Source organism: Hemitrygon akajei, unplaced genomic scaffold (genome assembly GCF_048418815.1).
Source record: "Hemitrygon akajei unplaced genomic scaffold, sHemAka1.3 Scf000135, whole genome shotgun sequence".
NCBI classification, from domain to species: domain Eukaryota; kingdom Metazoa; phylum Chordata; class Chondrichthyes; order Myliobatiformes; family Dasyatidae; genus Hemitrygon; species Hemitrygon akajei.
In genome coordinates this window covers 148,027-160,160 of record NW_027332021.1, presented here as the reverse complement: position 1 = coordinate 160,160, position 12,134 = coordinate 148,027, and the positions used below count along the sequence as shown (strand labels likewise).

Below are 12,134 nucleotides of genomic sequence, written 5' to 3'. Positions count from 1 at the left end.
GGGAATCATCCATTTAAATACATCTTGTTATGTTTGGCATCAAATTAATGAATAACGCATGCTAGAAAATCATTTGTGCTTAAGGTTACCTACCCCTGGGCTACGCAGCAGTTAAACATACTGATGACTAGGGGAACTTAATGGACCAACTGCAGGTGATACCAGGAAAATTCACTGGGATCATCTTCCACAAGGAAAATCTCCCTGTGTCGCACACGGACCAGCCATCAGATTACATACTGTCTGGTCCACGATCACACACTCCCCTTCGGCAGAGTCATACACTGTCCAGTCTCCTGGGTCACAGACTGACCATTACATCATGACCAAGTGAGACCTATAACTTTGTGACCTATGCTGCCTGGACCCCTGGATCACATTCGTCATGTACAGGTCTTTGACAAAGCCTCACTCAGAGTTTTGTGTGCAGTTCTAGGAAAGTGTGTAGAACACAATGACTGGAGCATGGAAGGTTGAAGTGTGACCTTACACCTGTTTGTAAAATAATCAGGGGCATAGAGAAGGTTGACAGTCACAGTCTTTTTCCCAGAGAAGGGGAAAGTAAGACTTTACCGCTGAGATATAAAATTGACTGAAGGAGCATTTTTCCACATGGATGGTAGTGAGTACAAATTACATGCAGCCAGAGGAGGGTGTAAACACAAATAAAATCACAATGTTGGGAAATGGATTGAACTAGTTCAGGAGGGAAATGTGGAGAAAATTGAAGGAAAATGGGACAAGCCCAGAATGGGTCAGCATGAATTAGTTTCCACATGGAATCACACGGTTGAACACAATCGCAACGCCTACAGAAGACAGAGACATTTGGTCACTGATTGTACTGGGTTTCCTTTCAGAGTTCCAGACAATTTAAATACTGCTAGCAGATCAGCTCAATAGGGAAACCCGGGGGAAAATCCAGTAGCTGCAGTGGCCAGAATGATGGCAAAACATACATAAATCTATTTCATCCTCCTCACAAAGGACCACAAAGGTTCACAATGGACCTGCGAATGTTATTCCACCACTATTGTCAAAGTTCAAAGTAAATTTACCATCAATGCCCATTTATTGGTATATATTTTCATAGGAGAACAAATATGTACAATAGAATCAACGAAAAAAGATTCCAGGCTGCAGGGAGAAAGTCCCAGCCTCTCCTTCCAGCTCAAGCCCTCTTCTCCTGGTAATATCATCAGGAATATGTACTGTTTCCATCATAATGACATCGTTCCCATGCCATATCTGTCTTGGAGACAACAGTTAACATGTGTGCGGTCATTAATTGTGCATACATGTGCAGAGAGGTCTTGTGACAATTTTATAAACTGTGGGTGGGGCCAGCTGGAATAGTGTGTTCAGTTCTGGTAACAGTGCTGCAGGAAGGATGTTTTTGGACTAGATTCAAATATATGAGGAGTGAAAATAAGTTATGTCTCTGTCTAAATGTGCAATCATAGTAATTTATAATAAATAGAACAGACAATGTAACATAGAAATACACTCAAATCAGCGTGAGTTAATCAGTCTGATGGCCTGGTGGAAGAAGCTGTCCCGGAGCCTGTTGGTCCTGACTCTTACGCTGTGGAACCGTTTCCTGGATAGTAGTACCTGGAGCAGATTGTGGTTGGGTGACTGGGTCCCCAATGATCCTTCGGGTCCTTTTTTCAAATCTTTTATTGTAAATGTCCTGAAACACGGGAAGTTCACAACTACTGATGTGCTGGGCTGTCCCACTCTCTGCAGGATCCTACGATTAAGTGAGGTACAGTTCCCAAACCAGGCAGTGATACAGGTTGTCAGGATGCTCTCAATTATGCCCTTGTAGAAAGATTTTAGGATTGGGGGGGGGAGCTATACCAAACTTCTTGAACTGTCTAAGGTGAAAGAGGTGCTGTTGTGCCTTTTTCTCCACACAGCGTGTGTGTACAAAGCACATGAGGTCCTCGGTGATGTGGATGCAGAGGAATTTGAAAATATTTCCCCTCTGAATCCCAGATCCACTGATGTCATTGGGGATTAGCCTGTCTCCATTCCTCCTGTAATTCACATCCAGCTCCATTGTTTTTGCGACATTGAGAGAGAAGTTGTCTTCCTGACACCACCGTGTAGGCCACTTTGTTATTGTTTGAGATTAGACCAATCGATGTGGTATCATTGGCAAATTTAATTAGCAAATTAGAACGGTGGGTGGAGACAGTCATGGGTATAAAGGAGGGGACAGTACACAGCTTGAAGGGCTCCTGTGTTGAGCATCAGTCAGACAGTGGTGAGGGAGCCAACACTTACCACCTGTCAACAATCTAACAGGAAGTCCAGGATCCAGCTATGGTGCATTAAAACATGCAATGTCTTCTACAATAAGCTGTCCCCTGCTCCCAGGCCATTCGCACCACTGGCAATGTTCTCCGATCAGCGACAGGAACATCTCCATTGAACAGAAGCCCAGTTCTGGTTTTGGAAGGTCAGCTCTCGATTTTCATCCAGGTTTCTGGGCTTCTCCCCACATCTCCATTGAACAGAAGCCCAGAAGACTAGTTGGAAATTGACAGCTGACCTTCCAAAAAGCTGAAATGTTTTGTTTTCTCTCAATCTCAGAAACACTAGAAATGCTCCAAATCAACTGGCACTTACATTTACAGATGAAAGTAGTTGGTATCTTACACATCGAGGCTTGTTTAGAACCAGACCCTGACTATTCCCTGGACTGTTACATCAGTCACAAGAGCACTGTCACATTCCTGTCTGTTTCAGTGATTCAGGAGCTCCTGCTCCTTTCACTCAGCAGAAGCTTTGCACGCGACCTTTGCGATTCGACTATTATTGGTGTCAAGTCCCTGTGCTGGAATTGTTGGATTGACCCATTACTCAAGGGCACTGTACCAGTGGGATCTGATGAAACTTTTCTGTGCCCAGTTCACAACTATGTACGTTTCTACATCAGAACTATTGTGCACCAACAGGACAGAAGTTGAATTATAAAGATCTCAGTGATCATACCTGTATCCATACTGATTTTGACTGATGATGGTTCATTGTCATCTTCTGATCCCGGTGCAGGAAAGGCCCACCTGCTGGTGCTGCTCTGAGTTACACAAAACAAGCAGACAATGAGTCAGAGAGTTTGATTAATCTGCAAATATGACAGTATCTCCATTCCCTGTATCTGAGCAGCAGTTAGCTTGGGGAACCAAGCATTCCCTGTTAGCATCAACTTCCAAACTTCCACTCCCTGTCTGTACACCTGTCCAGCAACATCCGGCAGATCCTGCTGATAGAGTCACAGAGCAATAGTGCATGGAGAGCGAAACCCTTCAGCTCAACAAGACCAGGCTGTCCACTGTGCCCACCAAGATCATCCAAATTTCTGTGATGCTCCCATACCCCTCCAGGCCACTTCAGTTCCACCTACGTATTCCAACTATTTCTTAAACTATACTGTTAAATACGCCTCATTCACTTCCTCCAGCAGCACATTCCACATAAACTCCAACCTCTGCATGAAAATGTAGTTGCCCATGCACCTTTCAAAACTTTCCTTCACATCTCATCTATTTTCCTGGTTTTGTTCTGTCCTGACTTCATGAAAAGTCTGTTGACATCTGCCTCTCATACATTTAAACATTTCTGTAAAGTTGTTGTTCATTTTTGGTGTTATGTAATGAACCGGAGGTGATTAGGGAGCTTAAGGTAAAAGAGCCCGTTGGAGCTGGTGATCAAAATATGATAGAGGTCAACTTGAAACTTGATAGGGAATAAGAAAAGTCTGATATAGCAGTATTTCAGTGGAGTAAAGGAAATTACAGTGGTATGAGAGAGAAGCTGGCCAAAACAAATTGGGAGCAGTTGCTGGCGAGGATGACAACAGAGCAGCAATGGTGTGGGCTTCTGGTAAAAATAAGGAAGCTGCAGGATATATATAATGACTCAAATGGGAAAATAGTGCAATTGTGGCTGACAAGGGAAGTCAAAACTAAGATGAAGCAAAAGAGAGGGCACAGAGCAAAGCAAAGATTAGCGGGAAGACAGAGGACTGGGAAAATTTTTTAAACCCTACAGAAAGCGACTAAAGGAATAATGAGAGGGGGAAAGATGAAATACGAAAGCAAGGTTGCAAACAATATCAAAGGGGATACTAAATGCTTTTTCCAGGTATGTAAAAAAAAAGAGATGAGTGTGGATATAAGAAAATGAAGCTGGAGAAATAATAAATGAGGAACAAGTTGATAGCAGATGAACTAAGTGAGTGTTTTGATTCAGTCTTCACCATAGAAGACACCAGTAGTGTGCCAGATTCTGCAGCATGTGAAGGAAAAGAAGTCAGTGCAGTTACTATTACAAGGGAGAAGCAGTGCAGAAAAGATGAAAGCCCCAAGTTTACATAAGGCACCTGCACCAGATGAACTGCATCCTAGGGTTCTGAAGAGGTGGCAGTAGAGATTGTGGAGGCATTAGTAATGATCTTTCAGAAAACATTGGACTCTGGCATGGTGGCAGAGGACAGGAAAATTGCAAATGTCACTCGACTCTTTAGGAAACGACAAAAGCAGCAGAAAAGAAATTATAGACCATTTAGACTGATGTCTCTGGTAAAATGTTGGAGTCAATTAAGGACAAGGTGATGCAACATTTGGTGACACAGGACAGGTGAGCATGAAGTTAGCATGGTTTCCTTCAGGGTAAATCCTGCCTGACAAACTGTCGGAATTCTTTGAGGAGATTACATGTAGCATAAATAAAGGGATGATACATATTTGGACTTTCAGAAGGCCTTTGACAAGGTGCCATACATGAGGCTGCTTACCAAGTTAAGAGCCCGTGTTGTTACAGGAATGATTCTAACATGGTTAGAGCATTGGAAGGTTGGTAGGAGGCAGTGACTGGATGTGATGCTGAGGCTTTATAAGGCACTGGTGAGGTCTCACCTTGAGCATTGTGAACAAGTTTGGCTTTGTTATCTAAGAAATGATGTGCTAGCATTGGAGAGGGTGAGAGGTGGTTCACAAGAATGATTCTGGGAATGAAAGGGTTATCATACGAGGAAATCTTAATGGCTCTGTGTCTGTACTCATTGGAATTCAGAATAGTAAGGGACAGGGGGATTTTTATTGAAACCTTTCAAATGTTGAAAGGCCTGGACACAGTAGACGTGGAAAGGAAGTTTCCCATGGTGAGAGAGTCTAGGAAAAGAGGGCACAGCTTGAGGATAGAGGGACGTCCATTCAAAACAGAGATGTGGAGAAATCTCATTAGCTAGAGGGTGGTGAATTTATGGAATTTGTTACTATCGGCAGCTGTGGAGGCCAGGTCATGTGGTGGATTTAAGACAGAGCTTCATAGGTTCTTGATTGGACATGGCATCAAATGTTACAGGGAGAAGACAGGGAAATGGGGTTACAGAGAGGAAAAAGAGATTGAATGATGATTGAATGGTGGAGCAGGCTCAATGGGCCAAATGGCCTAACTGTGCTTCTATGTCTTATGGTCTTATTTTCCTACATTCCAAGGAGTAAATACCCAGCATGGCTCCCTTCACCTTGTAAATCAGGCACTTAGTCTTGACAACATCATCACAGATCTTCTTTAAACTCTGTGACATATTCCTCATATGATAATCCTTTCATTCCCAGAATTATACTTGTAAAAGGCCTCTTGAACCCACCACAACTTCTCTATAACAGAACAATGAAATCTGCATGTAGGTCTCCTAGTACTACCTCACCAAAATGCAACTTTCCTTGATATCCCAACCTCTGTACTCAATATCCTGACTGGTGACTGACAGTGCACTAAAACACCCTGTTCTCCTAGTGCTTAATTTTAAACATTATCTTTTGTGTAGGACAGATGCTAATTGAAATTGTGAATTGCATCTCACAAATAAACAAAACAATTTGAATCATGAAATGAATTTCAAACATTGGGAGACTGCAAGCAATGGTTAATATTTGAAGAATATATGGTAGCTTTCATGTACAGGAAAGTTTTAACCAAAGAACAGAGAACATTACAGCACAGAACCAGAAGTTGTGCTCACCTGTACGAACTGACTGTGCAATCAGTCTAAATCTTCTCTCCCGCACAACACACAACTGTCCATTTTGCTAATGCCACTTTGCCAATTCAAAAGTCTTTTAAATATCCCTGTTGTATACACCTCCACAGCTCCCAGTAGTGGCATCGTGGCACACACTGTGCGAGTTCCTGACACATACAGTGGAATAAAAAAATTACCTTAGGCATCTCTTCTACACTTTTCTCCACTCATCTTAAACTGATGTTCTCTGGTATTAGCCACTGGTGCTCTGTGAAAAGATGCTGTCTGTCAAGTCTATCTATTCCTGTCAATTCACCTCATCCTCAGTCATTCAACTTTTTCTTACAAGATGAGCTCTCCAATCCAAACAGCATCCTTGGAAATCTACAAAGTTTGTCAGAAGTTCCAACAACATCTCTTCCTTTGCATTGACATGCTCCTATCTTAACCTCACTTTCAAAGTTCCTCTCTCTTGTAAATTATTAGGCATATTGTCTTCCTTGTTCCTGAGTAGTCCTACCCCTACTCTATTCATCCTGCTGTTCCTCTCCCAACTTTTCTTCTATCTCAGAGTTGTTTGTTGATCTCCTTCCCAGCTACCTTCAATTCTCAAATCTGAATGTTGCTTCCTAAACCTAAATAATCCTTCTTTGTTCCTCTTGTCTAAATGTTCCACATATTTTGTGAACCATGGCTGGTTTAACCAACCAGTCTTTCCCTACCAGTGGGACAATTCAATCTAGAGCCCCTTACAAGAGGTCCTGAAACAACCTCCCCATTTCTGTTGTACATTTCCCTGAGAAAATCCGTTTCCCAATCTGTGCTCTCAAGTTCCTGACTAATATCACTGAAATTATCCATTCACTCATTAATTAGTTTCCCATATTATCTGCTTCTGTCCTTGTCCATGACCAAGATTTTAAAAAAAAAACCAGAAGGTGTTGTGGTTACTGTCTCTAGAAAGGTCTCCAACAAGAGGCCTGATGCCTAACCAGCTTCATGCCTAAAACTAGATGCAGTATGGCATCCCCTCCATTTGGCTCATCCATATACTATGTCAAGAATACTAACTGGATGTATGTAACACCTTCTGCACCATTGAATCATTTTGGATTGAGGAAGTGGGAATCAACTTCAGAGATGTTGAAATCACCAATGATACCAACCCTGTTATACCTGTAGTTTTCCAAAACCTGGGAACATTTCTGCTCCCCAATGTCCCCGTGGCATTTGGGAATACTCCCAGAGTGATTGGTCCCTTCCTGTCTCTGAACTTTCACATACACTAAATCTGTAGATGGTCCCTCTGTTTCTGTAGCTGTGATGCCATCCCTTCATATGCATTTTGAAACAACTAAACCCTGGAACATCAAAGAGGCAACCCTGTCCTTGTATCAGTCAAGTCTGTCTAATGGTGATAACATGTACCATCCATGTACTGAACCATGTTCTAAGTTACTCTTATTCTGAATACTTATTGTGTTGATGTAAACATATTCCAACCCATCCAACTGACCACAAGATGCCCTGTCAACAGCCTATCCATCCACACTTCCACTGAACATTGCATCTGCCTTTATATCAACTGCTCCATCATCTGACCAAACACTCTGGTTCGCATTCCCTACCAACAGTGTGTAAAGTGACACTGGCAGCTCCAGAGGACTGGCTTGCAAGGACACTTGTTCATCTCAAGTACAGGTAGAACTTATCACTTTGGTACAGGGTCAAAAGGGATCATAACTTCCTCCAAATTCCAATTTCTGTTAATTGCTGTTTCAGAGGTTCTGACAATTTAATTAGTAGAAAAAGTACGTGAAGATACCTGGCATATGTAAATATAAATTATTAGTTGCCAGTTGCTAGTTAGGGCTGAAGGAAATGCATTGCTGGGACATTTTGTTTCAAACAGGTTTGTTCTCAGCAGAGGCTTGCACGCTGATATACCTGCACACAAGTGTATCATTGCAGCTTGCAATAGCCAAAGGAATCAATGACGTGTTGCTGTGGTTCATGGTAATTCCACATTTCCGCAATCACTACAGCAGGAAGCATTTAAAAATTATCTACACTCTTTGAGATGATCACAACATAACCTGGCCAAGCAAGGATACAGCAGAAATGAATAAAAGCTACTGCAGAAGATGCAAGGTCTTAAAATGATCAAAAACTCTGAGGGAATGTAAGTGGCTTTAAAGAGCTGAGCTGGACTGTCAACAACACATTACCAGACCTGGCGTGATTGCACTGGGTCTGGTAGAAGCACAACTGGGCTGAGGGCACATTCAGCCTCACTCAAACTGTTTCCTACTTTCCTTTGTACAGATATGTAATGTCTAACGGATTAGTGTTTGAGTGAATGAGACTCACCGAACTTCCTGCTGACTGAATCAATGGCAACTCTGATTCAGGAGGGCTCTCTCCAGTTGGTTCTCTCAGTCCTCGGGCTGGTTCACGTGTTGCTGTTCCCTCGTCTTCAGTCATGGTTTGCTTTCAGTTGAGGGCTTTTCTTCTAACAAATCTCGGTACCACAGATCTAACTTTAACCAGAGATAATGAAGCATGTTAACAGCGCAAAGGAGAACAAAATATCTCTGTTCAATGTTCAGAAAAACAAAACTCACTGGAATTTAAACATTGAAGAAAAATGTAATGATCTCAGTGAACAAATCTTTAATTGTCCCTTGCACTTCACAAAGTGACATGGGATATGAAATAGTCATCGATCAGACATGGTGGGACAGAAAACTCAAAATCAGAATTATGTAATTCAGTCCATTGAGTCTGATCCCCCATTCAATCATGCTGATTCCCCCAACCCCCAAAGCCATATCCCTGCCTTCCTCCTGTAATCTTGATGGTACTGAGCAGTAAGAAATTAACCTCTGCATAAAAACACTCAACAACAGCCTCCACCACCCTCAGTGGCAACAAATTCCACAGATTAACCACCCGTTAGCTGAATATATTCTCCTCATCTCAGTTATAAAGGGAAGTTTATTTAACCTGAGGCTGTTCTCTCAGATCCCAGACCCTCTAACTAATTGAAATATCATCTCCATGTTCATTGTGTCCAGGTTTTCAGAATTCGGTAGGTTTGCACCCCACCACCATCCCTCTGAACTCCACTGAGCATAGGCCCTTGCCCAACTGCTGGGCTTTCTTTGCTATGGAGCTGGTGTTGAGGGACCAGGAGAGATTCTCCATCAGGTGAATACCAAAAAATTTGGTGCTCTTTATGATCTCTACCAAGGAGCCGTTGATGTTCAGTGGGGAGTGGTCGCTCCGTGCCCTCCTGAAGTCAACAACCATCTCTTTTATCCACATTCAGAGACAGGTTGTTGGCTCTGCACCAATCCGTTAGCCACTGCTGCTCCTCTCTGTAAGCTGACTCGTCATTCTTGCTGATGAGACCCACCACAATCGTGTCATCGGCGAACTTGACGATCTGGTTCGAGCTGTGTGTTGCAGCACAGTCATGGGTCAGCACACATCCCTGGGGAGCCCCCATGCTCAGTGTGATGGTGTTGGAGATGCCGATCAGGACTGACTGAGGCATACACAGCATTCACTCAAATCAAAATTTCTTTAATCAGAACATCTTGATGTTCCTGCTTGTTGAACCCAATGGAAGGCAGCCTCATTGCTGAGTATCGTGGCTGTTAGTAGAGCACCGATTATTTTTGTGAATATTGATAGCAGCTCTCCACTACATGGACATATGATGCACCGGGGAGTCAGTGTTGCATCTATCCTCAGTGAGATATGTTATTACCATGTACAAATGGGTTTGGGGATCCTGAAATTATGAAATCCATTGGAGTACTGTGTTATTAATAAGTTTCAAAGTCAGGAGGAAAAGAATAACAGGCAAATAGGCATCAGCATAATTTACCAAGAAAAGCTGTGGTTCCTTTACTATATAATCATATAACAATTACAGCACAGAAACAGGCCATCTCAGCCCTTCTAGTCCGTGCCATCGCTTACACTCACCTAGTCCCACTGGCCCGCACTCAGCCCATAACCCTCCATTCTTTTTCCTGTCTATATACCTATCCAGTTTTACTTTAAATTACTGTTCCACTACCTATCACAAAACGAGTGCCTGTGCACAGGTCCATTTCCAGGAGACAAACCATTCCAGGCTGAATCTAATAAAAAAGAAACTGGGATTACGAGAATCATTCAGAGGGAAGGAGCAGCTGTGGGACAGGAACAAAGTTAACTATTCAGTTCACAAACTTTCATCAGAATGACATAAAACGTTTTCCATTTTTAGTGCAGATCTCCTGCACCTTGAGTTTCTATTCGATTTCCACTGACTGATGGACAAGTGACAGTGAGGGGGAATTTCCAAATACAGATTGAACACTGAACCCCTGGATCCATTTCTACTGTTACAAACACGGAACAGTCCATTTAATCAGAGCCTCTCACTCTGAGGGATGGAATGGGAACTCATTTTCACCTCAGATTGGCAGTGATTGCTTCCAAAGGAACACCACAAACAAGAATCTGAGCTCAGAATAGAAGTACTTGCTGAACACCACAAACTTGGACAGCTTGATTCCCGGTCCACTTTACCTGAAAATCTGCCTGATATGCCAGGACCAAATGTCTCAGGGTCACACAGCGGATCCTGCCACTTACTGACCCTGAAATCCAAGCACATCCTCCCTGTGTTTCCCTCTGGACAGTGAGTGAGCTGCCACCACCAGCTTCCAGCCACCCAATATTTCTGCTTAACTGAGAAAGGAGAAACACTCAGTTTTTTTCTGGAGAAGCACCAACCTGGGCCGAACCCAAAATACTGCCAGTTCCATCATCCCAGATTCCCGAACCCAGGATTATAGCCCAAGTACAAATATTTTACCTTATATCACCTCAATGTACTGTGCTGATCTGTATGGATTGTACGTCATCCGTCTGTATGGATGGACCTCTGTACATGACAATAATAAACCGATTGTCCATTTTAACTGTGTGGAAATATTATCCAGCCTGATTGCTGCTTTGGAAGTTCTGGAGGGAGGCTTAACTGAAGTGTACACTTTTTTAAAATGCACAGGTAAATCCGCCAACATCGGCTCAGTTCAACGCAGAACGGAAACACCGCCCATCTCAGAAATGAGCATGCGCAAAATGACTTGCGGGAGTGAAGGGTGGGTCCGCGGAAACAAACCCGCAGCTGCTGCAGCACTGCGATAAACTAGATCACGTGACAGGAGGCTGGCATCATCAGATTCAGGTTTAATCTCAACGGCAAATGTCATGATATCTGTTGTCTTTACTGCGCAACAGAACGTAACACTTAATAATAGATGCACAACTGAATTTTAAGAAGTTAAATAAGCAGTGCAAAATTTAAATAGAAGATTAATAAACCGATGCCTCATTTTAATTGCCTCTAAATATGATGCAGCCAGGCGAAGTTTGGATCCGCTACCGGGCCGGGTGAGGGAGGTAATGTTCCCCAGGTATAACTCAGCGGATGGGTGTAGTCCCGGTATCCCGCTCCTGGGAGCAGCGCAGCAGTGACTGAACGGCGGCTCATCTCAGGCGGTTCGGTGTGAACGTCTGACAACCCGGATCGACCCGGGCAGGTTCTGTCCAGGAAGTCGGGCGCAGCCGCAGTTCGAGGATGTTAACGGGTTATACTGCCCGACATCAGACCTCTCCGCCCGGGATCGGCCTCAAGTTAGAAAGATTGTATACTTCATTGATCCGAAAGGACATTAGCGTGTCGCAGGGGCATTACAGATTTACAAAGATGGAAAGAGAAGTAAAACCGAATAAAATTAAGTTACCTCAAGCTGTCTAACAATTAGCAGTTATCACTTCCCCGGCTATAGTTTGATTCATTCTAGAGCCGAATCGTGTCCAGTCTGACTCCTTTAACAGCGCCAGCCTTTCGAATCAGTTTCTGCTTGCTCGCAGCATTCGTGTTGATGTCAATACTCGCCGATTGGAAATTGATGTCTTGTCCCGCAGACAGTCATTCTTTCCCGGCTCCCCGCCCCACAGGGGCGAGGGCCGTCTCGCAGTCGCGACCCAGCGGACCTGCTTCAACACAGAGCGAAAAAGAAAGCCA

General features: G+C 43.4%; 1 protein-coding gene across 6 annotated transcripts in view; it reads right to left on the bottom strand.

Moving 5' to 3' along the window:
* Positions 1–12,130, bottom strand: part of LOC140723781 (NACHT, LRR and PYD domains-containing protein 3-like) — a 35,113-nt gene extending 22,983 nt beyond the window's left edge. For 2 of the 6 annotated variants that reach the window (XM_073038312.1, XM_073038314.1), the window contains exons 1-3: positions 11,851–12,130; positions 8,411–8,580; positions 3,004–3,088 (exon numbers count right to left, since the gene is read on the bottom strand). In XM_073038312.1, the coding sequence (XP_072894413.1) occupies positions 3,004–3,088; positions 8,411–8,524 (199 nt within the window). In that variant the 5' untranslated portion in view covers positions 8,525–8,580; positions 11,851–12,130. Of the gene's footprint in view, positions 1–3,003; positions 3,089–6,040; positions 6,208–8,410; positions 8,581–10,916; positions 11,029–11,850 lie in introns of those variants that run through there. The other 4 variants (XM_073038313.1, XM_073038315.1, XM_073038316.1 and 1 more) reach the window with 4 other exon arrangements.
* Between the last annotated feature and the right edge of the window lie 4 nt (positions 12,131–12,134).